Source organism: Pelecanus crispus, chromosome 5 (assembly GCF_030463565.1).
Source record: "Pelecanus crispus isolate bPelCri1 chromosome 5, bPelCri1.pri, whole genome shotgun sequence".
In the NCBI taxonomy this organism is placed as follows: Eukaryota; Metazoa; Chordata; class Aves; order Pelecaniformes; family Pelecanidae; genus Pelecanus; species Pelecanus crispus.
In genome coordinates this window covers 30,050,168-30,077,029 of record NC_134647.1, presented here as the reverse complement: position 1 = coordinate 30,077,029, position 26,862 = coordinate 30,050,168, and the positions used below count along the sequence as shown (strand labels likewise).

Here is a 26,862-nt window from a genome sequence, read left to right as displayed (position 1 = left end):
GATGTAAAAATACCATGGGAAAACAAACTGAATCTTTCCTTGCCTGCAAGCATTATCACGAAGAATGAAATGCTCTTCATTCTCAAAACACACAACTTCCTCACTCCACATCAATTTACCTCCCTTAATAAGGGATCTAAACCAAATCTTGGTTTGAAACTCTTAGAGCATTAGGCATTTTTTTAATTGGACAGCCAAGAAATTCCAATGCGTAGTTCGGGGCTGTGAATTTTTGGAAAACCAGAGAGAGGGAGAGAGCATTTTCCCCCATGCTTTAATGAATCTGCTGCACCCGCTGGGCTGAAGTCTTCCCCTAAATCATTTGAGCTGAGCACATACATGAAGGATTCTATCCCAAAAGGTATTGAGAAGACTTCACAAGCAAGTGAAAAGTCAAAGAAAGGTCAGAAAGTGTGATTCCTACTGAAATCTCACTTCTACGAGAAACAGAGAACACACCTACTCTAACTGCTGTCTGCATTGCTGGTGGGGGACCAGCCCCTGGACACACTCCTGCCTGCCTCGCTCTTGCATGTGCCAAGTGAAAGACTTGGGAAAAACAGGTGACACGACTGCCTAAATTCATACACGTTTCCAACTTACTTTCTGGGACTTCCTGCTGGATCAAGTGGTACTGAGCAGAAAAACCATCTTTAGCCACTGCCAGGTCCGTGTGGAAGGTGAGTGAGAGGACGCCGGTGGTTGAGCGAATGTCCGACGGCATCTTAGTGCCACAGTACCTGCCTATCAAGGGGCCGACTGCAAAAGAAAGAGCAGCAAAAGTAATGCCTGCTTTTCCACCGGCCTCCTGGGTCACCAGCAGATTGGCATCACTCAGCAGGGATGCCACAGTGGGACCGATCGGGATAAAGAAAGGCTTTGGGGATAGGCTATTTTTTACAACTGCTGGCCCAGTGCCATGCAGTGCGCCGTGCAGAAATATCCACTGCAGCAGGCATTGCTCTGCAATTGCTGGGAAATGCTCCAATCTTCTCTGTTTCTCAGTGTTGGTACGCAGTAGGGAAGTCCTCCCAGCACTGCATGAACCCACTGCCCTTCCCTGAGGGAGGACCGGTGATATCTTGGAGTGACCCATGGGGCTTTTCAGATCAATGGCTACATCAGAGCAGTAGTTTGGGGTTTAATGCAGCCTTCTGCAAGCACACCGTCCCCACAGCTGGCCACAGAGTGCCCTGATGGCAGGCTGCATGCTACAGCCACGTCTGAGGTTAGGCACGTTTGGTGTTCAGACACAGACTGCCCAGTTTTGGAGCTTTGTGAGACACCAAGAGAGGCTGACGACAGAAGCGCAGCACCCCACAGCTTACCCTGAGGGATGCCGTCCCAGATGTCCAGCCAGTCGTACTTGCAGTCTCCTTCCCCTGCCTGCAGTGGGTCGTGCTCGAGGTCAAAGAGCACAAAGTGGAGGAGGATTTCTGTCTTTGGCTTGGCTATGATGGTGAAGATGCAATCCAGGTTGTGTGGATATTTGTCAGGGAAACCTGGAGACTCAATAGTGCCGCTGGAGGCAGTGAAGTTTCTGGAGCAGTCCTCAGAGCCTGTAGTGGCAGGGAAAAACCCGCAGCCTTAGCAACAAAGCAGCTTAATGCCAACAGCTTGACACGCTGTGGAAACCCCATTTGGGCTTAGAGGGGTTGTGTATTCACTTCTGGAAATGTCCTGTAACCCAAGAGCTGTGTGAATTCCTGCAAGGACCGAGAGGGTGATTTTCAAAGCTTTCCACAGGTGGAAAGACAAGGTCCGTGCATTCACTGGAGTGGACAACATGTCTAAACCCCTCAGACGGCTCTGCAATTGTAACCCATATGCCACTGCCGGCCCCCCTACCAATTACTCCAAAAACAGGTCTAGGAGAATGATCCCATCCAAAGCCACAGCTCCAATTTGGCAGGTCAGCACCCTCCTGTGTCCCCCACGCCAGTGGTGGTGGCCCAGGTGGGGAAGGGAGGCCATGCTGAGCTGGGCTGGGCTTCCCTTGCCAGCCCTACCCACTGTCTGCCGGGCTCCCCAAACAGCAACCTGCCTGGAGACCTGTGTACGCTGCCCCAAAGCCCCCTGAGGGGCCAGCCAGCGTGCAGGGGGCTGTCGATGTGGTCCTCACTGCTGTGGCTCCCACCCGCCGGCTGCGCTGGCAAAGGGCCACAGCAGCTCCAGGTCTGACGGAGGAGCCCCCATTCGGGGAGGGGGCAGCCTGGGAAGGGGCAGAGAGGTGTAACGGGGATGCCATCTCTTTGGAAAAAGCTGTCCCCAGGGGCTGATCTCCTGCAACCTCTCCCCCTCCAGCATGGACTTCTGTGCCTCAGTTTCCTCTTGAGAAAATCAGGAAGCACAAATATTTACACAGTGAAAGGGCCCAGGGGAGGGTGCCAATGTCTCCACTGTTAGCTGGAAACCCTCAGGAAGCATGCAGTTAGCCTGCAGACCCCTGCATCCCACGCCAAGGATGAGGGGGCAGCTCCAGCATACGTCCCCGTTCCACGGCTGTGGCAAGAGTTGGGGTAATGGGGGGCATCTCTGCTGAGGGGAGGAACAGAGCCCTCTTTCTTACAGACTGAGCTGTCCGCACCAGAAATGCAAGTTATTTCTATCCTTAAGGAAGACCTTTGCATGGCGAGGAGGTCAGACAATGTTGCCTTTTATTTATTGCTGACCTCAGCACTGGCCTCGGCTGCAGCCAGGCCAGCTCCATGCCCCCTCTCACACAGCCAAGGTGCCTCGGGGTGGCCAGGGAAAGGGGAATTTGTGTCATATTCATACCATGGTGACTTTGAAACCGCAGCGCTGTGGAGACAGGACAATAGGCAACAGAAATCAGCAGCCTGAAGCTATCAGAGGCGAAAGGGGATGTAAGAGGCTGCCGGCCGCTGCTGCAACCCGGCGTTAGCATTCGCAAAGGTCTCTGCTTCGGTTTTACTGGGACACCCTCCTTCTCCACAACCCCTTCTGCTCCAGCTCTTCCAGGCAGCACGAACCTTCCTGGGACTAACGGGAGACTTGTTATTCAATTCAGCATTAACCTACAGGAGTCAGGCCAGCAGCCTGCAGTAATAGCAGGATCCCAGCACTGCATTATGCAGCGCCTAGCTGGAGAGCTACTCAGGAGAGGCTCTTAATTGACTACCTAATGAAGCAGCCAGCTTTTCTGGTGTGAACCTGTGGGCCAAAACACAGAGGCAAAAAATAAGGCCAAACACAAATCACAGCATAACGCTGTGAACAGGGATAAGGGTGTACTTCATTCCAAAGAGCTTGAAAGACAAATAGATAAATAGGGAAAATAACACAAGCTCCGAGCTAGGGAGAAAATCAAAGACTAAACCCAGAGTCAGGGACTGTCCTCTAGAGACAGGAGAAAGACATAACTATGTCACTGCATTAGACAACAACAGTTTCCTCCTGTGGGGCTCTTATTGCATTTGGCATCTTTGTCTACAGTTTGGCTGATACCAGCAAACACAATGATCAGGTTTTTTTTATAAGGAAGCTGCAGATAATCAACGGGAGTCCTGCTGTCTTCGGCAGCAAGGACCAGCCTGAGAGGAGACTTTGATGCCCAGCGATGGAGAGCTCAGGCCAGCTTTGCCAAACTGACTCACAAAGTGAGCAGCAGGGAGGCTGGACCAGCCAGGGCAGGCGGCTCTTTTGTCAGCCCACAGACCACTGACTGATACCCATCAGGGGATTCAAAGACTGGTATGCAGTTGTTTGTATGCAGATTGCTCCTCTCTCACACCGTGATAAGGGAAATTTAGCACAAGGTGTGGAAATAAATGCTCAGTTGAAAAGAGTTGGCTTTTTAGGTCACCTTTAAGAAAGAAAGAAGCTGCAGCCACACTGCCTTTACTGATGTGGACAATGACAATCCGATGACCTTTAGAGCTGGTGACACCCTTGCTGGCTACACTGACAGCTCAGAAGGAAACTTCCTGTGCCTGCCTGCCTGCAAACAAAAGGCAGGGTTTGCTTGTACTGTGTGGTGGCCCTGCACAGCGCTGCTCACTGCCCTCCCTGGGAGCCTGGCAGGCGGGTGGGCTGGGGGTGCTCCCGGATCACAGGCTCATCCCCGCTCCTGTGCCAAATCCTGCCTTGCTGGGCTGGATTTCGTGGGCTGTGGCTGGAAGAAAGCATGGCTGGATCTGGAGAGGATGGCTGCCTGCAGCAGGGGTGGTGTGGCTAAAGGAGCCCAAACACCACTTCAGCCCTGAGGGCAGCTCTGCCTGGACCTACCTACAGGGACACAAACTCGGCTCCACCCTCCACCCAACATCCGCTCTGTCCCAGAGCAGCCCTTGCTTCCTCTCCCTCCCTACCAACAGTAACAAAGTCCCCTTTTCCCATGAGTTTGGCCCTTGCTGGCTCCCAGCCAGGCAGATGGGGTTCTTGCCCACTGTCTCTACCCACCAGCTGCGCTCAGCCTGGCCTGGCCGCTTCAGCCGGCTGTACCACTCCACGGTGCCCCATGCCCGACTCAGGGCATGGACCCGATGTGAGGACAAGAACAACCCAGCGCAGTCTGCTGGGCTCAGAGAGCAGGGAGGGAGAGGCAAGGGAGGATGAGGTGGGTCATTCTTTGCCATCCTCTGTGCTGGCAACTGGCCTCAGCAAACCCCAATAGGAAGGTGAACCACTAAACTCTTTCAGGACTAATCTGCATCCTAACCATTAACAGCCAGCAGCTGTGAGCTGGCTGTACCACAACGGCTCAATGGCGGGTTATACAGCTCAGGCAACCACCAGGAACAGCACCTTCCTCATCCACCTGAACCTCCAGACACATCTTGTCCTCACCATTTCACAATGAATTTGGGGAGTCCCATTCCCATCCTCTCACAGCAGAGCCTCCACGTTCACATCTACCTGTGACCGGGTTGCAGGCTGCCTGTGCACCTCTGCCTGCCACACAGCTGGGCCAGGGCCCCTGGGCACTGGTGCCTGTGCTCCCTGCCTTCCCTTTGAAGAGGCTGGGTAAGTGACCTGGCTGTGCTCCTTTCTGGTTCTTCACCAGGCATGGGCATTTCTTTTGTGCTGGATGCGATGACATGAAAGCCGCATGTGTGTTTTCTTCCAACGTACCACCAAAGGAATGTGGGTAGAGGGCGGGTGCCCGCACCCCTGTCCAAAACATGCTCTTTTTCCCTCAGCATGCAGGCACACCTCTCTCACCTGCACACTCAGACCACACACAGAGTGGGTTTTATTTTCTCAAGCCTCCTTCTTCCCAGACACACAATTTTGGCAAATATTTAGACAGAAACACTATTAAAAGGCCTTTGAGCAGCTTTTCCTTTCCTCAATAATAGTTTGGTATTAAACAGAATTATGAATAGTTCCTCTTATATCTGCCTGGAAAGGCACCATCTCAGCCCTTGACAGCACTGCTGACAGCAGTCCCTTGAAAACCAGAGCTCCCCAGTTACAAACCCCGCTTCCAGGGAGAGAAAACACAGCGTCATTGATCAGCCCTGAATCTCAGCTCCACAGGAGGGGGAGCTCCATGCGCTCCTAACCGAGGGACAATCCCCACTCAGCCCTAACAAGCTCCACACATGCCAATGCATTTCTAGTCCTTAAATACAAGAGAGCATTTAAGGAGGAAACCTGCTCTTGATGACTTACTGTGATGCAAAAATGCACTATCATGCACCACTACCATCTTTACCTTCTTGGAAATGTGATGCAACAAACTTGCTTAAATTTAAAAAAAGAAAAAAAAAAAGGGTCCTTTATCTCTGGAGAATATGGTAAAAATCATATTGAAAAGGTGGCCAAAGACATCTCTTTGTGAAGACCATCATGGCAAACAGCCTGGGAGACAGACACTCACCTGTCTTGTAGATCTCATAGCGCAGGGAGAAGCCAGCACCTTGCCGTGCATAGTCCGAGGTGAACTTGATATAGAGAGAGGGGCCAGAAGAGATGATGGTAGGAGGTGCTATGTTCCCACAGTGCTTGCCCAGCAGGTCTGCCGCTTCACTGTCCCCATCTCGGATCTCGATGTAGTCATACCTGTGGAGGCAGGTGAAATGGCAGTAAAACCATCTGTCAGAGAGAGGCTTCAGGATGCCAGGAACAAACACAAACCACTTCTTTATACCTGCATATTTCACAGAACATCTTCCAGAGTACCTGGGACTCTCACTCACACCGCACCACACATGCCCCAATACATGTTTTCCCTTTTATCTGTCTGGCTACATTTAAGTCCCTCCCCCTATTGCTCCTCACATCATTAATTTATTGCAGCCACATCCACTTCAACTTCAGAGCCAACATGCAAAATTTAGGACACAATTTGCCTCCATTTCCACAAGACTCCTTTGGCATGGGGAGAAGCTCAGATACAACTCTCCTGGGGCTGCTCTCCTTCCCTTCCTTCTCTCCTTAAGTGCCATCATGCTACTTAGCACAGCTCAGTTTTATTCCACTATCCAGGTGAGATCTGGCCAAGCACGCACTAAGCATTAAACAAACAGTCAATGTTCAATCCATGTAAGGAGGTAGCTGTTTTGTGCACTGTCTGACACCGCATTGGTCCTTTAACAAGTGTGGCTGGTACACTTACCTAGCACTTGGACAGTAATACTGATCCTCTTCTACTAAGTGCTATCAAAGATTTCTGTGGATGAGAAGTGCTGCATAAGAGCTGGGTGACCACATTCACTATTGCCTGATCCTTGTACACCCTGTAACTGCAACCTGCCTTTGCTAAACCCCACCTGGCGATGCCCCATCTGCCCACCAGCATGGCTGCTGGGCATCTGAACTGTCTGGGGGAGGAATCTGTAGGTTTGATAGAATTGCCTCCTGGTGCAGAGACAAAAGCTTGTTGCAAAGTCTTGCTGGAAGGTTAAACTCCCACAGATTCCTTCATATTTTCTAGGCCATGACTAATGGCAAGGTAGTATCAGGCTCTGTGTGCTGTGAAGAAACAAACAGCTTTTACGTGAACATCTTGTTCGTCAGCTGCCTTCTAACACCCGCGCTTTCCCGCCCCTCTTCTCCTCTCTGGCCAGCATGCTGCTATTTACAGAAACTGCCCATCTCTCTTCGACTGTTTTTTCACTTTGTATCAACCTGTTTGAACAACACGCTACAGCTCTTCTCACGGGGCCAGGGAGGGAAAAAGCATTTCCAGGCTGCCAGGAATCTGCCTTTCTTCTTTGTCACAAGATCTCCTGTTTGGGAACGGAGAGTTGAAAGCAGAAGTAGCTTGCTGGATAGAGAATGATCCTCATGTGACTCATTCCTGTTCTGCAAAGCACACATCAGCAGGCAACAACCTCAAAACAGACTTACAGGGACTCAGTGTGCTCCTCCACAAAGAAAGATGGCCCGGACAGCTTCGGTTTCACTCCTTTCTGGGACTAAATCAGGCTGAGAGCCAGAAGTAAAATGCCTGCAGATAGAGTCCTGTCTACGCTGGACCAAGAACTCAACTAGCTGCAAACACCCAGCCTTTAATTTTGTTACAGACTCAACTGGCTTGGCCAAGGTTAAATCCAAGCGGTCTTGAGAAGAGGCACTCGCACAGGAAGAGCATTTGGCTTAGCTGGTGGGTGGACACACAGCGATGTAAATGAAGATCTGGTCCCTCTGCTCTCTCCTCAGCTCTGGGTGGCTCCTTATCACCTCGTGACCCCTTATTGCCCTGACACCATCCAGCAGCACCCTGCGTGACCCCACTAATGTCCATCATGTGTGGCTTGATCCCACCATCTCCCCAGGGAGAAGGAACATAGAGGGCAGTGTTACTGCTTCTTTTAAGTAGAATTTTCTCCTCCTTGTTTGTCTATTTGTTTGAAGTAGCACTGAGCAAACAGTGGGGACATTTTGTTCTCTAAATAACTACTTGCTTCCAGTGTGCTTGCAGTCCTTCCACATCCGAAGCACACATCTGTGCCGCAGGACTACTGGCTACTAGTGAAATCGTGAATATGTGGCAAAAAATTAATTTGGCAAAAACATGAATGTTGGCAAAACACAGTTAATGGAGCGGACTGTAAAAGCTGCTGTTTGCATGGCACAGGCAGAGGTTAGCAGCATCCCAGGGAATCACATCTGGTTGTGTCCTTGTGGGGTTATAACCCGCCAACACAATACACGGCTTCAACTACTTGACTGTAACGATCACAGCTTCTGCTGTAGCCAACACACCAAACATCCTAGAGAAGTCCACATGGCTCCTCAAACCACTCAGTGCTGTAGGAGCCCTGGCAATTTCAGAAGCAAATTCTGGACCAAGAAATATTTGCTTATTGAATGGGTGAATAACTTCCAATAATACATACAATTTGGGAATATTGCAATCTGCTCATGGGCAATCTGCAAATGGAAAATTAAAAGAATGAATCTAGTAAGTAAGTCATCAAGAAATATTTGCCTCTCTGAATTAAACCCTGTTTGGCTTCATCCAAGCATTTAACTGAGCTTTCTCCTACTGGAGCTAATCCTTAATAAAGCAAATGTTACAAACAACTAAAAAAGCCCCTAGGAGAAGGTCAGGGAATCTTTTTTTCCAAATGTAAAATGAATATAAAGGCATAAGAGTTTTCTTCCCTAGTTAAAATATCTTGGCCCAAGTCCTCTGCTCCTCATGAGGCAAAACTCTCTTCAGGTCATATAAACAGAGTGTGAATTGGGAGAGTATTACGCTCAGGAAGTAACTCCTGCCCAGTTGAGCAGGAGCACTTACTTCCTCTCCAACATAGCAATTAAGCTTTAGGCTTTCAAAATGAAACACCAAAGACTGAACATCCAAAACGTGAAACTTTCAAACTTCAGCAAGAACACCAGCGAATCCCCACCACAGACTCTTTTGGCGTCATGTGTTTCAGTCGTGTCCATGCCTTAGCCCACAATCAAACAAGCTGATAAACCCTGTTCTCCTCATGTTGGGTCACTGGCCATGTTAAAATCTAGTTTGGCTGACCTTTGCTTCTGTTAAGCTTAGAGCATGGCTTCCAGACTTGCTTCTTCCCATGTGAAAAACAAGAAGAAAAATTGGAAGGAAGAACCCAACCCTGGGGATGCTTTCTACTCTAACCATTTAATTTCCAGATAATTACAGACTAGGGCACAGCTGGGTGGGACATATTTATGCAGCGATGGCATCCAAACTGTCTTGACTGGTGCCCGGCAATTTGCATTTCACTCATATAACCAAATCCATTGTTTCAGTCAGCGTGCACCAACATCTTTGTGGGCTGACCTCTCTGGCATTACTTCCACTGGGCAAGCTGCCATCTCCAAGCACATTTCATGGCCACTTCTCACCATCCAGGCCCTGCTCCAATGAGCCAACCATAAATATGTGAGGGCAGGGTGCAGCATCCATAACCCACAAGTATAGTCACTGGATTAACCAAGTCTTCCTGCAGGGAAGGTGACTGCAGTTGGCTGCTCCTCCAGCAGCAGGGAATTTCCAGCTGTTGCTTGAGTGGGAAGGCCAGCCAGTTGGTTTGAAACTGCCTCAAATGGAGGTTTCCACCAGGGAGTTTTAAGGCAGGGAAGCAAAGCTGAAGTGCTTTTAACTGCCCAGACAATGGGGGGGTTGAGAAAGGAGGGAAATACATTGCTTAGATGCTCTTCTTGGAGCTGTTTAACAGAATTAAATGGAAAATGTACAATGCTTACAAATATCGCTGCGTTTTTATTAAAGATTTTTAGCAGAAAGTGCTTTGCTGATGTTAAGAGAGCTTTTATAAACTAATTATAAAGCACTTCTAACGCCTGTATTACTCATGCTTGCTTGCTTGCTTTTTCATTCAGTCAACCCTCTCTGCTTTCCAGTCTTTCCTTTCTCTCTATTTTCCCTAAGTCACTTTGCTGCTCACTCTCCAAACAAGGCTGCGAGGCACAATAAAGGCAAACAAGCCCAAATTGCAGTGATTATGAGAAGACCTCCACCTTTTCAGTCCTTTTCTGTTGTGAAATAGCTAATCTGCTCCCTAGGAATTGAGCTGTGCTCCACCGTCCCCTGAGGCCAGCACAGACCTCCCAGGTGCCCACCCAGGCACTGGTGAGCTCCAGAAATGCTGCTACCCACCTGGGGAGCAGCACCAGGGAGCCTGCGCCATTCCTCTGGGTGCTCCTCTCCCGAGGCGCACTACTCAGCACAAAGCACAGTTTTGGGACTCATACTGCTCCATGCATAATCAACAAACCTATTGCCCGTCAGCCCTGAATCCTAACAGATGCCAAGACCTTCCCCACTCAAACATGCTCCAAGGACATTAGCTTAGGATGGAGATAAACACGAACAATAAATCATGTATATGTTCACAGCCACAATGTAAGTCCTCCTTATACATAAACTTGTGGAAGCCTTGCTTCAAAGCCTGAGGAGGGCTGGCTCCCCAGACCAAGCTCTGACCTAGCTGGCAGCTTTCTCAGTCTCTTCCCAGAGCTATGATTTGGAGTAGGTGAGGGCTTGCATGCAGCTAAGCCCGGTTTCCACTGCTTGCCAGGGCCAGAGAGAGTCGCAAGGCTCTAACCTGAACTTCCCCAATGTTTAAAATTAAACTGTTTAAGTGGAACTGTTATTTATAGGCACTTCCATGGGGCTCATGACTGCACCTGGCAAACAGTAATGATGGGATACTCATGAGACCCTCAGAGGTGGGAAGGCAGAGAGGAGCAGTGGCTAGCCCGAAGTCACACAGGAAGTTTGCACCACAGCCAAGAATAGAAGCCAGCCTTGATTAGACAGATTATATTATATTGGAGGAGTCTGGGCTAGACAGACAGAGAGACAAATAGGTACTGACTGCATGCCAACAGCCCCAAATTTAGGAATGCCCAGTGTTGACTTGAGCCTTCGAGACCTCTGGTCTGCTTGAACCATATGTCATGGTGTCTCAAATGCATCTGCTGAAAGTAGGAGGAGAAGCTGCAATTCCAGTGAAATTCAGCAGGTGTTAACACTCTGCAAGTAGCTGGGGGACGGCATGGAGAACCTGCTTAGCCATAACATCAGCTGGTAAATGCAATTGTTCCCTTTGAAAAGGTGGTGGGTGGTTTTTTTCTCAGAAATTGTTATAAAAAGCATAAGGTTTTTTAAACATCCTCTAAGAAAAGGCTGTTTCTTAGAAAAGAAATAACAGGTGCAGTACAGAGATGGTTAAGAAATGGTGAACCAGAAGCTCTGTGCTTGTTTTGCCGTCAAGGGGGACAGCTAGAATTAATGTCCATTACATGCTAGCTGGCTTAGTTGATTTTTGTGTCACCACCCATCTTCATGCTCTTTCATACGCCACCTTCAAACCAAATCCTTATTTCATGGGTGGTTATGTTGTGAAAGACAAGAAGACTTTTCTGTGATGTTTAGACAATCTTGAGCAACTGCAGGACATACCCTTCAAAGGTTAAATTGCTGCAGAAACTACTGGGGACTTTTAAACGGTATTTCTTTAATAGCCATGATAGCAGAGTCAAGCACCTCTGCTGTCTGATGAAACAAGAGCAATGAAGTTTGATCTTAGCTGCCAGCTCTTAATCAGTGTAATTAATTATAAATACAGCAGATGAATAGGATTCTCCTTTGACTTGAACTGGTTTTACACATGTGTAACTCATCATTTTAAGGGTAATCACTCCTAATTTATCCTGGGGTGAGAAAAGAATCAGTCCTCATAGACACAGATCCTGATACAGATCTGTACACAGACCTAAAAAGCTTGTATCATATCTAGCTTTAGCCAACTAAAACTCCTCTGCTCTCAGTGGAAGCAGACTCCTCACACATAGCTTGGGATGGAATTAATTGTTCTTCTGCACTGACACACTGACAACAGAGGTAGTTTAAATCACTCTCACTGACTGGACCTGGAATTTAGGTAGCTGAACGTAGGAGAGATGAGTCTGGTCTCAGTCCGCAGCTTGTGGGGCTGGTTTTGTCCATGCTGAGGCAAAAGATGCACACAGAGCAGGCAGAGCTTGCCCTTTTCTTGCCCTGATGGAAATAAAAGCCCCTGGCAACAGCAGAGAGAAATAGGGTATCATTGCTCTGAATCTGAAGGGATTTCACTGGATTTCAGTAACTAAAAAGACCAAAATCCAGTGGCAGCAGGGGGAAAGCCAGATGGGGGGGGGGGGGTGGGGGGGGGGGTGGGAATAATTGGTTAGGATTTCTCGGAAGTTTGTTTTGAATTTGTTGCATCCAATTCCATCTTGTGTAATCACAGTATTGTGGGGTTTTGTAATCATTCCACTGTGCTTTGGATTATTTTCTTATCTCCTCAAAAATCTGACCAGAATTTCTGAGAAATGAGAAAAATCCAGTCATCCAGTCAAAAAAAAAAAAAACAAACCAAAAAAAAAACCCAAAAAGAAAAAAGAGAGACAGAGGGAGAGAGGAAATAACCCTAACAGATTGGAAAACTTCTTCAAAAATGCCTTGAAGACAAAAAATAGAAACTACAAATAGCCTCTATTTATACTCCTTGGGTTGTTTTCACCCCCGTACAAGCACCACCGATGGGAAGAGTCTTTCAGCAGTTACTGTTAACTTATGTGGAAAAAAAAAAAAAGGTAGCCAAAATACATCTTGCAAAGGGAAGAATAAAACATAGCTGCAAACTGCTCCTGTGGCAAGTTCTGATTCAGGAGGGAATTTCAGCTCCTAGCATGCTGCATGCTGCTGCCCCCCCTGAGACAGGAGAGCAAAGGCTCCCCCACACTTTGCCGTTCATCCTCGGGCTGCCTTCTTCAAGCTGTGTTGCCAGATCGCTGCAGAAAGGCGCGTTGGAGTAGAGAAGTGCTCTCATCTGGGGCATGTCTGGAAAACCGTTCATTATATAAGAAAACAAGATGTGCTAATGTGCACTTTAGGGGTTTTCTGCAGGCTGTTGTTCAGGAGTTACACATGGCTGTTTAATTTTATTTCTGTCTCCAAAACCGTCTCTAGAAATTCCTCACCCTTCTATCTTTAGCTGCAGGGGTCTTTTGTTGCAAGATGTCTTTGATATTCTTTGGGGGGAAAAAATCATGGTGAAACCAGGAATAAAATATATAAAGCATGTTAAGAATAGCCCCCCTTTCCATGGCATTCTGCCTTCTATTGCTGCTCTAAGGGAACTGAAGCAACTCACAACCTTTTCATACCCCAAAATGCAGGACACTTGAGAAACTGCATTTGCACTTTCCTCCTTCTGCTACAATCCATCTGTGGAAAAAATTAGACTTTGGTTTCTATGTCATTTTACTGTCACCACTCACAGGCACTTGATCACTACGAGAAAGAAAAAAATGTATATAATAAAAGATAACAAGAGGAAAATTTACTGCTGAAAAGCAGCAGAGCAGGCAGAAGGCAGAGGGCAAATGCTCACTTTGCTTGCTTTGCAGTGCAGGGGGGGACAGGTGAATGGGCTCCCATCTCCTGATGGGATCCAGTGCCCGACAGCCCAGGCAAGAGATGGAGACCAGTTTGGGCCAGGCTGGCCCTGGTGGCTGAAGGTCTGGGGACTGGCTGGCAGGTGCTGATGAGGATTAGGGGACGTTCACATGCTCTGCTGTGCCAGCCCTGTTCCCAGAGGAGAACACCCTCCACGGAGACGTAGTGAGGGATGTCCCATTGCACCTCGCTGGCACGGTATCAGTCATGGCCTTAGACACAACATGCAGTGAAAACGTAAGAGCTGGTAATAACTGGGATCACATGGGAGCTTTGCAGCTCGGCTTTCCATATATCACTCATTTGCACTGTTTTTTTTCAGCACAAAACCGAAACAAACACTCATTAAGCACCAATTGTGTAAAGGAGGTTGCAAGAACAGAGCTGACCAGCCCACCCTCGCGCTCCTGGCTGCCTACAACCCTCATTAATGATGGATGGTCACCCCGTGACCAGCCCACTACGGGATGGCTTTCTGACCCCGCAGTTTCTCAGACACAGCCTGTTCACAGCCCAGCTCCTGCCTTAGCTGATGCACAGCCCAATAGCCTCCGCTATTTGGGCACTTCCACAACAACCCGACCATGCCAGCTTGTAGTAAGAGCAGTTTCTGGGGCAAACCAAACCTGCCTGATCCCTCCTTGCATGCTGTGTAGGTAGCACAGCATCTCCTATCCCCTTCTCCCCCCAAAATATGAGCACTTGCAGCTCAACAGCCATCTGAACCAAGCCTTGCTGAGGGTCTGAGCACACTCGATGCCTGCACGAGGGTGACCACCGTGCCATGCACACATCATGCCTTGCTGCACGTTCCCAGCAGCGGTGGCCTCCCACCTGGGTCACTGTCTGGTGGAGGGTGGGAGGAATTAACTGCTTGCAGGGGGTGGTCGGGACCCCTGAGGTGAGCTCAGCCCTGCCTGGGACAGCAGGTCAGAGAGGCAGCCACGCCAAGAGGAGAGAGGGAGACAGAGACAAGGGAGTGGGGTGCTATATGAAGCTGGTTGGTACCTTTTCTCCTTGATGTGCTCTGAGAACAGGGGGATGGGAGTGTCCCGGTTTCTCCCATAAACAAGGGCCCTGCCACTGCTTTGTTCAGGAAAATTTTCTTTGAAGCAACCCTTTGTGTCACCCTCTCACTCAGCCACGGTGGTACATCTGCTTTGTCCTGCCAGCTCAGCCATGGAGTGTTTACAATCCTCCCTCACCCTTCCAGGCTGTGGTTCAGCTCCATTGACACTGAAGGCAACAGACTCCTCTCTCGGCGTGTGATGAATCAATTACTTCCTCTGACACTCTATTACTATAGCCCTTACATCTCCAGATTGCAGATGAAAAGACAGGCTGAGAAGGGGGACAGGGAAGGGGAGAGGTCTCCTGAGGTCTCCTTCAATTGAGTTGTTGGACATCTGAAGAAATCCCCATCTGCCATATTTAAAGACACAGAGAGATGTTTTGCTACTGAACTGCAGAAAAATCAGAGGGTTTTCACAAAAGAAAACCTAAGAAATCAGATGGGTCAAAAAACTTCAACAAGATGCAGTGAACATAGATCAATGGTGAGTCAGCCCCCTCTGCTGATGAAGATCCCAGACCTTGTTCCTGCTCATGATTATCAGCCAAACATCATGGGAGAGCCAGGCGTTACACCTTCCCTTTTCACTGCAAAATAACAATGTAAATGAAACCTCATACCAACACTCGCAAAAGAGGAAGGAAGCTGAGCACATGCCTTAAACTCTCGTGCTGCTGGCAGCAGGGGATGTGTCCTACTGCTTGTTGGACATCCGTCAACAACCTCAGCCCCGAGGGTTCCCTGGAGGTTTCTAATACGTTGAGCACTTCCCATGCAAACACCCTGCATGCGGCACAGCCTCGGCAAGCACGGGGCTGAGCGCGGGGTCTCTCCCACCACCAGCGGGCGAGTGCTGCCTGTCTCAGCAAAGGGGGACCACACCTCAAAAAACAGGGGCTTGCCCTTCCTCACACTGACCGCAATGTCTTCTGTTCCTCGGCAAGAAGTGACATTTGCGGCAGCCACAGCACACACACAGAGCAGACACCCTGCCAGTTTCTGTGCCATTTGTAACAGGACTAAGTCTTTGGCAGAGGATTTCTGCTGTCAGATCCCACTGCTTCAGGCTCTACTTCTAGCAATATAGTAAACACTAATATCTCCATGTCTGACTCAGTGCTACTTTAAAACCACCATCACCACTACTGGACTGTGATTGCTCAGCAGCGCTGTACATAGATCCCAAGAATTCCTTGAGATTCGGGGGGGGGGGGGGGGAACCCCAACAAAAACACCCAGGTTATTCACTCTTTCTAATGATCTACTGATCTACTTGCTAAGCCAGCATAAGGAAGGCTTTCTATGGTGTGTTTGAACTGATATATCAAAGACAGTTGCTTAAAACATCCTAGCTGTGATTAGTGGACCCTGACTGCTATTAACGTATAAGGAATTCCAGGATCACCAGACTGTGGTTTGCAACATATTATTACATTGCCATTCAACTGTGGGGTGCAGCCGCTTGATTTAAAGAAAACGGAGGACTAGTCTCAGACTAAAAACTAACCTCCCCCAATTCTTTCGAATAAGCTCTGTGCTGAGCTCTGGCCAAAAGCAACCAGAAATTTCTTCTGTTTTCAGTCTGCTCTTTGCAGTCTGTTCTTTTTATTTTGCATTCATATTTAATTGCAAAATTCACACTCGTCCAGAAAAGGCTGGGGATGAACCAATTGTTGTCTGCAGCGCTCTGACCTGCTCCAGTGTGATGCTGCTATGCAGCAGCCTTTTGAGGGGAGTGTGCAACGCACTGTTGCTATCTAGACTGGGTTTTATGCCTGCAGATGCCCAGGTTTTCGCTTCTTTATAGGGTGGGGAATTTAAAGTGATTTGCCAAAGCAGAAACAGTAAATCAATAGCAGGGAGGGGGAAGAACCCAAATCTCACCACTCCCAGCCCTGATATTGCTGGTGAGTCTGCCACTCCCCTGTTACAGCCTGACAATAGGGATGATATCCATTAAAAAGGCTGCATGTAGCTAAGGCAAACAGTTGCTCATTAAAAGCCTAAACCAGTTCCTATGGAAATCAAGGTAAAACCTCCTGCTGCCTTTACTGGGCTTTGCATCTGGTCCTTAACAAAAAAAGGGTAATTTTTTAAATATCATTCTGGCACTCTCCTTACATTCTCTAAACCTTCTAACTCCCGCATCCAGACAGCAAACCAGCAACATAGAAGAGCACTGCTAACCCTGCTGTGTGATGCAAAAAAACCAAGTGATCGAGATTCATACTCCACAGACATTTAGGCTCCTGAGGCCCACCTGTTTGGGATGAGCCTCTGTGAAGGGTGTCACCCAGTGAGCTGAAGCACTGCTGCAAAGACAGCCAAGGGTCTCGGGCTCTTTGCTGAAAGCACAAGCTTCTCAACGCTGTGGTTACCATCAGGCTGTTTCAGTGGGCTTGCTCTCCTACTGTCCTACAGCATCGGTGCTAAGTGGGGTCAGCAAAGATGCAAGGGAGCTGGAGCGTTGCTGGCACTGTGTGCTCACAAAAGGCACAGGTTTCTGACACTTTTAGCTGGGTCCTGAACCCAGTTAGTGAGGAGTCACCACAGCCATCCCTGTGCTCGCTCCCTCCCCAGACGCTGTGGGGGACCTGCTCCCTCCCTTGCTGGCCAGAGAGGCTGAGTAAGAAGCGAGTACACCACCACCTCCTTCTCCTCCTCGCCAGCAGGAAGGAGGGGGAGAGGTCTCTGTCTCTAATGCTATTGTTCCCAGTGTCACCAGCTGGCCCTCAGTTTGTCATCATGCCAGCAGGAAACAAGGTGCAAAACCAGATCTGACTCCTACGCACCGGATGTTGGCGAGCCGGCGGGACGTAGGAGACCCCAGGAGAGTGCCTTTGGGGCCATCACCTTCTGCAGAGCCTGGACTTGGCCCGTCCCACCAGGGATAGGCTCCAGGGCACGGGGAAGAACAGCCGCAGAGGGAGCTAAGCTCTCACAGCTCTGCAGATGGGCAGCAGAGAAGAGTGAGGTGAACAACCTTGAGCTGTTAATTCATGTGCTGGTCTCACCCCGCCACAGCTAACCCATTCATTGATGTTTCATTTCAGAAAATGACCTAGGCTTGATGGAAATTATGAACCATACAGCGGATGCTGGACAGAGTTAAAAATCAGTATAAGTTAATTTGAAGACAAGTTGAGCTGTAGTGTCATGTTACCCAGACTGAATTATTTCCTGTACGTTAGAAATGTTGCTTCTGGCTACCCATGCCACAGATGTATGAGCAAGCAAATGCCTTCCTTAACATCTCATCTTCGACTTCCCCTCTCTGCAAAGTTAAAGCGTGACTCTCCCAGTGTTGCGGGAGATGCAGTCACTTCCCCTTCCATCCCAGTGAAGAACCCCCCCAAAGCCCTGGCATTCTGTAGTGCTCCAAATGTGTTTCTCTTCTCTAAGCATTGTCCCAATCTCAAGATGAACTGCATTGTTTCTAAAATGTTTACTAATAAGCTAATTATGCATACTTTTCAAAGTATTTACTAATTAGCTGTCCATAATTGCTGCCTTGTCTCATCTTAACCTTTGCTGATGGAAGGACAGCTTCTTGCAATATTATGCTCTTGTTTAAAGGAGGTGGTCAAGAGAGCCAGGCTAAAGACTGCAGTCACCAGCTGCCTGCCTGCGGGCACTGAGCCTGGCTGCTGCTCCCCCCGCCGCCTGAGCAAGGGACTCAGTCCAGTGTCTCTGCTGCTCTCTCAGAAGGATGCAGAGCTGGTTTGTCCCAGTGCCCAGCTTCCTGGAAGCACAGGAGGTGGCTGTGCTGCCATAAGAGGCCTTCGCTGACTAGCCGAGCCCACATGCCTCACCCTTTGTACTGCGTCCCGGGAACACCAGCATGTTACTGCCAGCGTCCCCGGGTAGGCAGCGCTCTGCAAGACGGGCACTGGGAGCGTGGTGTCTTCCCTTGACAAACCTTGGTCCCCTCTGCCCTTCAGGCCGGGAGCAGGGGCATCTCCTGCCATCCAGCACACACCAGGATCCTGAACTTCGTTTGACTCTCTTGGCACCACCATGGCACTTACAAGGTCACAGTGACAGCCACATAAATTTCCTCATTATGATGGCCCCAGTTCCTGTTTCTGGAAACCCCCAGGGCTTGACATAGGAGCCAAAGTCAGGAGGAAGAGCTTGACTGGAACTCCAGGCTGTCTCCCATTTGCCGGCTCCTGCCTGTTTTTGGAGCCCCAGGCCCCTGCCTCCAGAGACCTTCGCCAGCACTTGGCACATGCCACCAGAGGGGGCTGCAAGCCACAGCAGCGGTCCCCCAAATCCCCCCCAGGCAGTGATCCCACCGATCACAACGCAGTTACGGCATGTGTCAGAAAGAGCTACAGAGCAACCCGCTAGCACGGTCTGATTGTCAGTTGGGCTTTTTTTTTTTATAAAAAAACGTTCCTCTGGTGCAGATGTTATGACTCAGCTGAAAGATCTTCTGTTTGCAAAGGGAGGGAGCACATGTGTGTGTACGGCAATGTCCCAGCACTCAACAGCAGCTCTGCCCAGCCTAATCTTCCGGCAGAGTCAGCGAGTGTGGTCAGGGATGTCAGAGTCAGTAGCCAGTCTCAGGAAGGAGCTTTTAATGGTCCAAAGAGAAGCCCAGCAGTGGGAGGGAGGCACGAATGGAAAAGGTGGTTATAAATGCAGTGATTCACACAGAGCTGAGGTTTCTGACTTGGATTTTCCAAGCAAGCAGCGCAGACAGAAGAGCGAAATGGCAATTAGGAAGAAGCGGGCAGCTCGACTACGTGACTGTGCAAGCCAGGGGACAGCCACCTCTATTGCACACCTATTGCCAACAGTTCAGGTCACTCCTGGGATCACAAATAAACCCTGGCATGCACAAGGCTACCCAGCTACCACCATGCCATGCTGGGAGTGGCAACATTTCGTCATAGCAGCAGCAGTGCGCTGCTTTCCACTGGATGCCACTTGCCTGTTCAGAGAGCAGATACCGATGGCATGGGGCTGCAGTGCCTGAGCAACAGCTGTGCTTGCAGCATGGAGGAAGAAACAGCAAGCAGACAGGCTATTACAATTATTTCCGAATAGTTTGGCAGGTCTTTTATCAGAGCATCGAACTTCCCTTTTGGCTTTGCCTTTACTGCTGTGTCCCTGTGGCTGCAAGACAGCGCAAACAATGGCCAGGGTCCCATACTCCCTATCACAGCGTGCCCACCCTCCTGCAACAGGGATCCCTGCTGTGCTGGTGCACAAGAGCCACAACAGCAGGAGAAGGCCAATTTTCTTAACCTGAAGTGCCTTCCCAAAGTAAGGCGCTTCCTTGGGGCATGGAAGAGAGGTAGAGCGAGCGGCGGGGCGGGTGGTGAGGAATATGTTCTGGTGCTTCAATTACACCAAATTCCTCCTTTCGGGGGGCGGGGGGGCAGCTGCAGTTACTTCTTAATGCAGCTGGACACAGCCGAAAAATAACAGCCCAGATAGCAGCGATCAGCACGGAGCAGCTGCCTCTGGCTGCCACCTCTGGGTGTCCATCCCCGGCTGATGCTCCCACCTCCAGGCAGGGAGGGCCAGCTGCCAAAGCCACTCTCCACAGCCAGCTCTCACTCCAGCGTCCGGGCAGCACCAGGTACACAGGCCCTTTCCGGACAGCTGCCCAGCGAGGGGAAATCACTGACCTTTCCACAGAGGTCCCCAGGGTGCCAGGCACTGTACAAAACACAGGAGGAAACGCCTCCCCTCCCAAAGGGAAATCTGAAGCAGATACAAGGAAGGCCAGAAAGGACGCAGTAGGACTAAAAAGACTCTTGCAGATATTTTTGTAGGCCTTGGAATGGGTTTTAGGAATGTAAATGTTATGCTTTATGAGGGAGAAACTTTAGCCTAATAAGGTAAAATGAAATGTCAAAGGAAGAAGCAATAGAGGAAGGGGTTGTGGTGTTTTCCACTGGCAGCTAGAAGCACAGACCAGCCCCACTCCCGCTCTGACAGCTGCCAGGTAGCAATACCAGAGTAGGGGGAACCTTGTCTGCCCAGAGACAGAGTGCCACAACAGGGTTCATCAGCCTGTCACCTTTGTGTGAATGTGCTCTATATTAATGATCAGATGTCAAAAGAAGGGCTCTGCCCTGAGACTATATTTCTTTGATGCTGAACTCCTGTTCCTGTTAAGGATCCCACCTGCAGCTGCAATAAGGGCTTTGCTTCTTCATAAAATACCCTCTGACATTTGGATGAGATTTATTACTAGGTGGTCACCTATTAGCACTGCTTAATGCCCAAGCATTACACAGTGTTAATACTTGTCTCCTTCTTGCAGGTCACTTAAAAGAAAATCTCCCTCCTATCAATTCCTTTCAGGCAGTGTTTATCGTGCACTGTTTTCAATTGTTTGGTTATGCTTCCTATGAAGCACTGTCCATGAAGTTCTTTCAAACCCACCCTTTGCACTGCTGGCTCTGAGGAGCAGGCACCCAAAGTCAGCTTGACTCCCAGCTCATATCTGTGGCCAGCAGAAGCCCCAGGTGCACTGTGGATGAACCCTGTTTCACTTGCACACAGGTGGCAGCTGAGGGGATAGAACTGCAGGCAAAACTTCACTTTCAGGAGAGGTTTGATGTTAATACCTGATTTCTAGACAGCAATGTTGCCGCAGGAGTTGAACTGAATCAGAGACCCTGATAAACCCTCCACCATTCACGTACCACATGAGGCACAAAACCCCTCCAACTCAAACCCTTCTGCTTTAACTAAAGGCTCCCTTGTGCACATACATGCACGAAGGGAAAGGGTGAGACCACGTAGCAGCCACTCAGACGATCTGCCGCAGTAGAGTAGAAAGCAGCACTGGGACAACATCTCTAGCCCTCAGGCACCCCCTCCATCACACACCACCTGCAGCTCGGGACCAGGCCCTGCTCTCTCATAGGCAGCAAAACATGGCAAAAGCTGTCCAAGGTGCTCAGAGCTAAAACTGACAGCTTCCTACACATGGAGGAAAAGCCAGGTGCTCGTGGGGGTCTCTGGCTCTCTGACCAACCTGGCTTTTGTTGCCCAAGACCTTGGAGAGGCAGAAGCTGGAGTCCCTCCTGCCCAGCTCAACCCATGCCCTGCATGATACATATTGTATACTTTTCATATCATACATACCATCATACTGTGAATATACGCCTATAAAGCTTGTATTACTGTGAATTTGGGGCAACTGCATTAGCTATGAGTAGGCTATACAGCTCAGCCTGTACAAGCCATAATAAAATCCAATAGCAACCATCATTCTCACATGCACTGCCAAGGCCTTGGTGTGTTTATCTATGCCCTTAGATTAAGCTTAAGAGAAGGCAGAGACCTTCTCCCCTCTCTAAACTCAGGCCTGATCCTGCAAAGTGCTAAACACCTTGCACACACAATGACTTCAGGAAGAGTTCGTGGTGCTCGAAGCCTTATTAGCCCCAGGCTTTATCTGTAGGGGGTGAAGAGATCCCCAATGATATCGATCGACACACCTTCATTAGAGTTAGAGGAGCTATGCTGATTTATGGTAGCTGAGAATCCAGCTCTACACTTCATAACCTTCAGTACATCACCAAACCCATGCTGAATTCTTTGTTCTCCACAGGATTGATTCTACAGTCCCATAAATGCTTCCCCTGTCCCTCTGTCCTTTTTGCAAACAGTTCCCCTCTCCATATATAACCCCCTTTTTAATCAACAGGACCAGCATGTCTGGAAGACTGCTGTGTCAGGCCCATTTTAGGAGACCCCAAGCTCCTTCACAGCTCAGACATCCCTGCAGCTGGCTGTGGATTCCAGATTAAACACACAGGTTTATACGTCTGCTGAGACCATGTTATTAACTCAGCCTTTTATGGTGCCCTTTGATGCCGTTAATTATTCTTTACTAGCTGTTAATTGTTTTTCCCAGACATATAGTTTCCAAGTCCTTTCTTAGAAGAAAAGAGAAAGAAAAGCAAATAAAACCAAAGCCCAGTTTACCAAACACAGCAGAATAAGCACTGTGGAGAGTCAGATCTAGCCCAAACAGCTCGGACCCCCAAGCCCCCAGCCTCACATAGCCTGAGCCTGGGTCTCCAGCCCTAGCCATACCTCTATGCCATACTTCTGCCTAGTTACACGCCAGGAAATTGCTCTGCTCTCCCAGCACAGTTTAAAAGGACAGTGAGGCCACTTCAACACTGAGAAAAACAAGCTGCCTTTTAGTCAAACTCAGGTTGAAAGCCTGTTAGCTCTTGCTTTCAGGTGATATCAGGCTGAGTTAAGAACCACCAGTTCAATGCAGAGTAGGCTCATCCTATGTGTCCAAAGCAGCACCTTACAACCACCCAGTCAGTAGAGGCACACTTGCCCCTGAAAAGGCAATGAGACGCAGTGCTATGGGGGCCCAGGACGATGCTTGTTTTCACGCGCAAGGAAGCATGACACCCATACCATTAGGCAAAAGCAGGAAGGAGAGGTGACTATGTACTAGAGAGGAAGAGGAAGGCTCTTACTTGCAGTCGTGCTTTTCAATTTCAAAGTGAGGGTTGAAGTTGAGGATAATCTTCTGGTTGGATTCAGGGGCGTAGATGACCCACTCGCAGTTCTGGTGGGACGGGTAGTCATTGGGGTACCCTGGGGAGGTGATGTACCCAGCATCCTTGGAATTCAGGCGGCCCCCACACGGCTGAGCTGCAGAGACACAGAAGGGAACAAGGCATTGAAATGGGTTCTGGGCATCGGCAGTGCATGGCAGGTCCCTCCGGGCCACTGCTAGGGGTGGTCTGATAAAGGCCATTCTCCAGGCCGTTGACATCTGTTTGATACTCTAGTATTTCATATTAATCTCTGGGCAAGAGCAATTATTCTACACAACAAACCTACTCCTTTTCCCCTCCACCTCCTGCCACACTTACATACCACATTTCACATAGACCAGAAAAGAGAAATAAATGCTCTTGCTGAGGCAATTACAGAGCCATAAAGTAAGAGACAGATTGATATCAGATCATCTGGAGTAGTCTCATTTTATCCCTTCTTTTGCCTCCTCTGCAAGCTGCTCTGTGGCAGTCTCCCACAGCTGCCTTGAGAGACACCAAAATTTGGACACGTACGACCCTCGGTACAGCTGCAGGAGCACAGAAAGTTTTACTGGTACCAAGGAAGGAAACTGAGGCATGGCAGGGCTGATGGCGAGCCCAGGCCCACCTGCATGACCGGTGGCAGAGCTGAGGACAGCCCTTCTCTGCTTACCGCGCTCTCCCTCTCCAACCCTGCCTGCCCCCACCATCCCATCTTGGAAGAGTGGCCTCCCGCCTCCTGAAACTTTTCAAGCTAACCCAGCCATTGGAATTGCAGATGCGGATAATCGGCAGTGGTGGTTTTGTGGGGCTAGCCCACAAATGACTGGCAACGGCTGCGTGGTGAGCAGAGGAAGCACTCTCAGCTTTGGGTTAGAACAGGCCCTGGAGGGTGATTTCATCTTCAAAAAAACATTTAATCTCATGAACGCTGCAAATCAAATTTATTATTGCATTACTTGCTGGGAGGAAAATCTGCATCACAGGGTCAATTGATAACGCACTACAAATCCCAACAAAGTCCCTTTCTCCACAGGGCCCCTATTGCGTGCCCCCCTTGCCTGCCACCGCCCCGTCCCGGCACCACAGCCCCATGGGCTGCCACAGCTGCCCCTGGAGGACAGCATTGCCTCCTCACATGCAGCAAAATGGGCAAAACCTTAAGCCCCTCCACAGGGCAGGCCAGCAGGAATACAGGGTGACCCCGGTCCCATGTTGCAGAAAGGCTTTCCTCTCCCTGACAATAAGCAACAGGGTACAACAAGGGACACAAACGCTCGCAGGCTGTCCCCACTGTGGGGCTGTCCCTACAGCCTCCCCTCAGTCCCGGAGGGCTCCGGTCCTGCAGGAGGGTGTGGGTGGGCTTTCCAGGGGCCCAGATGCACACAACTTGCATCCCATGCCCCCAAGGGAGCTGAGGCACGGGAGAGTAACCACACATCCCACAGCCCATCGGCTCTGCGGGCTGAGGGTCTCTGTGGTGCTCCTCACTGCCCTGGCCCCAAGGGCTGTTCCTGTCTCTCCTGCAGCAGCACTTGCTGCAAAGCCCCAGGACTGCTGGGGAGAAGCAAAGCAGTGCAGACTTGTGCGGGCTCAACCCCACTCTGCGGGTCTGGCTCTGACCCTCTGCCATGGGGTCCGCCAGGCCCCAAGGGTGTCCCCTGCCAGGCTGTCACAAGTCTGCCTGCTCTTGGTGGTGACACCCCAGCCCGCCCTCAAACTGCCCTCTTGCCGGAGCCAACATGAGCAGCAGGAGCGAGGCAGGACGCCTTGGCAGCAATGCTTCCTGGAAAAAAGCACTTTAAATAAACAACCTGCTGCCTGCACACTGCCTGCATGCTGCCTGCAGAAAATACACGTGCCCTGTGTGGGAACAAGGGCAACATGAGGACCCTTCATGGGGGAGTGAGGCTTCCTTCACTATGAGGAAGCACTATCTCAGCTTCCCCCATATTTTTCATGCCCTCTAACACACTCATTCTTCAAAATAACTTTCTTCTCACGCACCCAAAGGCATTTCTGCAGCCTTCCTTTTCTTCTTAAAATAATCCTGTAACTATCCCGAAAAATATGAGGGGAAAAATCGCAACACTGCCACAGAAGAGCTGAGAATACAAAAAAACATCTGGTTTTGTTCCACAGGAGAGCTTGCTCAACAGACAAACATTTACAAACCTACGTTCTTGCACAAATCTCTTCTCTCAGCAAGGCATATTTGCCCACACACGTGTCTACGTGGGTTTGGGGAGAGAGAGAAAGAGAGACACTCACGTGGAAGAAGAAATTCACGGACTTGTTGACATCAATGTACAAATAGACGTGTAATTCACACTTCACTCATGTACGCACTTTCACACCTTCTCATAAAAATTCACACCTCGTTTGCACACATGTCCACCCCCTCCAGCAAAGAGAAATATTCAAGCTGCAGATTATTTTTCTTGGAAAGGGCAAAGTCTCGAAGCAATGAAAATACAGTCAATCCTTCCACACCTCATCATCCCCTCCCCGTCTCTCCAGCTTTCACACACATGCTACCCGCTAGGCTGATACCACCACCATCACCCACCACTCAGAAGTTGCTAGCCCCTTACTCACGCCAGATACTATGAATACCCTGTGAGCTGTTGCAGCTCAACCAGTTGAGGGGAACTGCAATGTGAACAGGGATATCAGGCTCCAGCTTGCTCCGGCTCTTCCCTGACAAATGAACTCAAGAGCAGAAACCCAGGTTTACCCTGATCTCAAAACCTCTCCCTTGCCCTGCGAGGCCATTGCAGGTCAGTGGGACTGAGCTAAGGAAATCCATGGGCTTGATCCTGATTTCAAGCCAGCTTAGTGCCAAGTTAAACTGCTGGTGCTGGTAAGGACAGCCTGAGTGAGAGAGGCTGGAGCCCAGCTCTCTGCAGCTGTGGTCTCTGCAGCAAAATGGGACAAGGAGGCGAAACCACTGAGCAGACAGGAGCACCAGGCACATCCCTCAGGTGTTCAGATACCACCAGGAAAATGTCACCATCTTTCTGCAGCAGGGAAAGCTTTCCACCTACAGGAAAGCTTATCTGTGTCTCTCAGAGGAACGGGTTTTTTTGTCCTCTCACTCATCCCTCCCCAAGAAGGTCCTTCAGTATAGCATTGCCTTGCCCACGCGCAGCACCAGGCCATGTGGTGGGCAGTAGTGTACCAGGGAAACCAGGGCTTCTTAGAGTTATCTGAAGAGGTAAAATGACTTTAATATCTTTGTAATTGTTCTGTTGGGCTTTTTCTCTTTTGATTCACTGGTATCTAGGAGATGAACAGCTGCAACCAAAAAGAAAAAATATCACTGTGCCCACTGACGGGCAAAGGGTTTGCCTCAGCAGACATGCCAACCACTGGCTTTCTATATACAATCAGGCCTGTTTTGTACACAGTAGAGGGTCAAGCTTCTACATAAATGTGTCCTTTCAAACTGATGCATTGAATTCACGCAAAAATAAAAAGAGAAAAAAGGTGAGCGGCATGGTACTGCCCTGGCTGTATGCTTTGGAAGCAAGACATGCTCCACAGCTAATGGGCTCTGGCAGTTTTTGCCAGCCCTGAATTCACTTAATAAAATTAAAATTAAATTCTGAAGTATATGCCAAGTCTGCCAGGTGCGTGGGACATCCCGTTGCTCAGTAAGCAAAATGCAGGCGTTGAAAGCAAACTGCTGGGGCCCCTGCCAGCCTGCATGGCGGAGGGGCCAGTGAAACGCTGTGCCAATGGTGAGGCCAGGCTCTGTTGAGCAGCCGGGCTCCTCAGTGGAGGCTATGGAGGTCAGCACTCCCCAGCAGTGTCGGAGCAGGCCGTGTTCAGGA

The 26,862-nt window shown here is 49.6% G+C and overlaps 1 protein-coding gene across 4 annotated transcripts in view; it reads right to left on the bottom strand.

Moving 5' to 3' along the window:
* The window catches only part of NRP2 (neuropilin 2), an 86,969-nt gene that overhangs the window by 51,867 nt on the left and 8,240 nt on the right, over positions 1-26,862 (bottom strand). For all 4 annotated transcript variants that reach the window (XM_075710591.1, XM_075710593.1, XM_075710594.1 and 1 more), the window contains exons 2-5: positions 22,961-23,138; positions 5,846-6,027; positions 1,329-1,559; positions 604-759 (exon numbers count right to left, since the gene is read on the bottom strand). In XM_075710591.1, the coding sequence (XP_075566706.1) occupies positions 604-759; positions 1,329-1,559; positions 5,846-6,027; positions 22,961-23,138 (747 nt within the window). The remainder of the gene's footprint in view (positions 1-603; positions 760-1,328; positions 1,560-5,845; positions 6,028-22,960; positions 23,139-26,862) is intronic.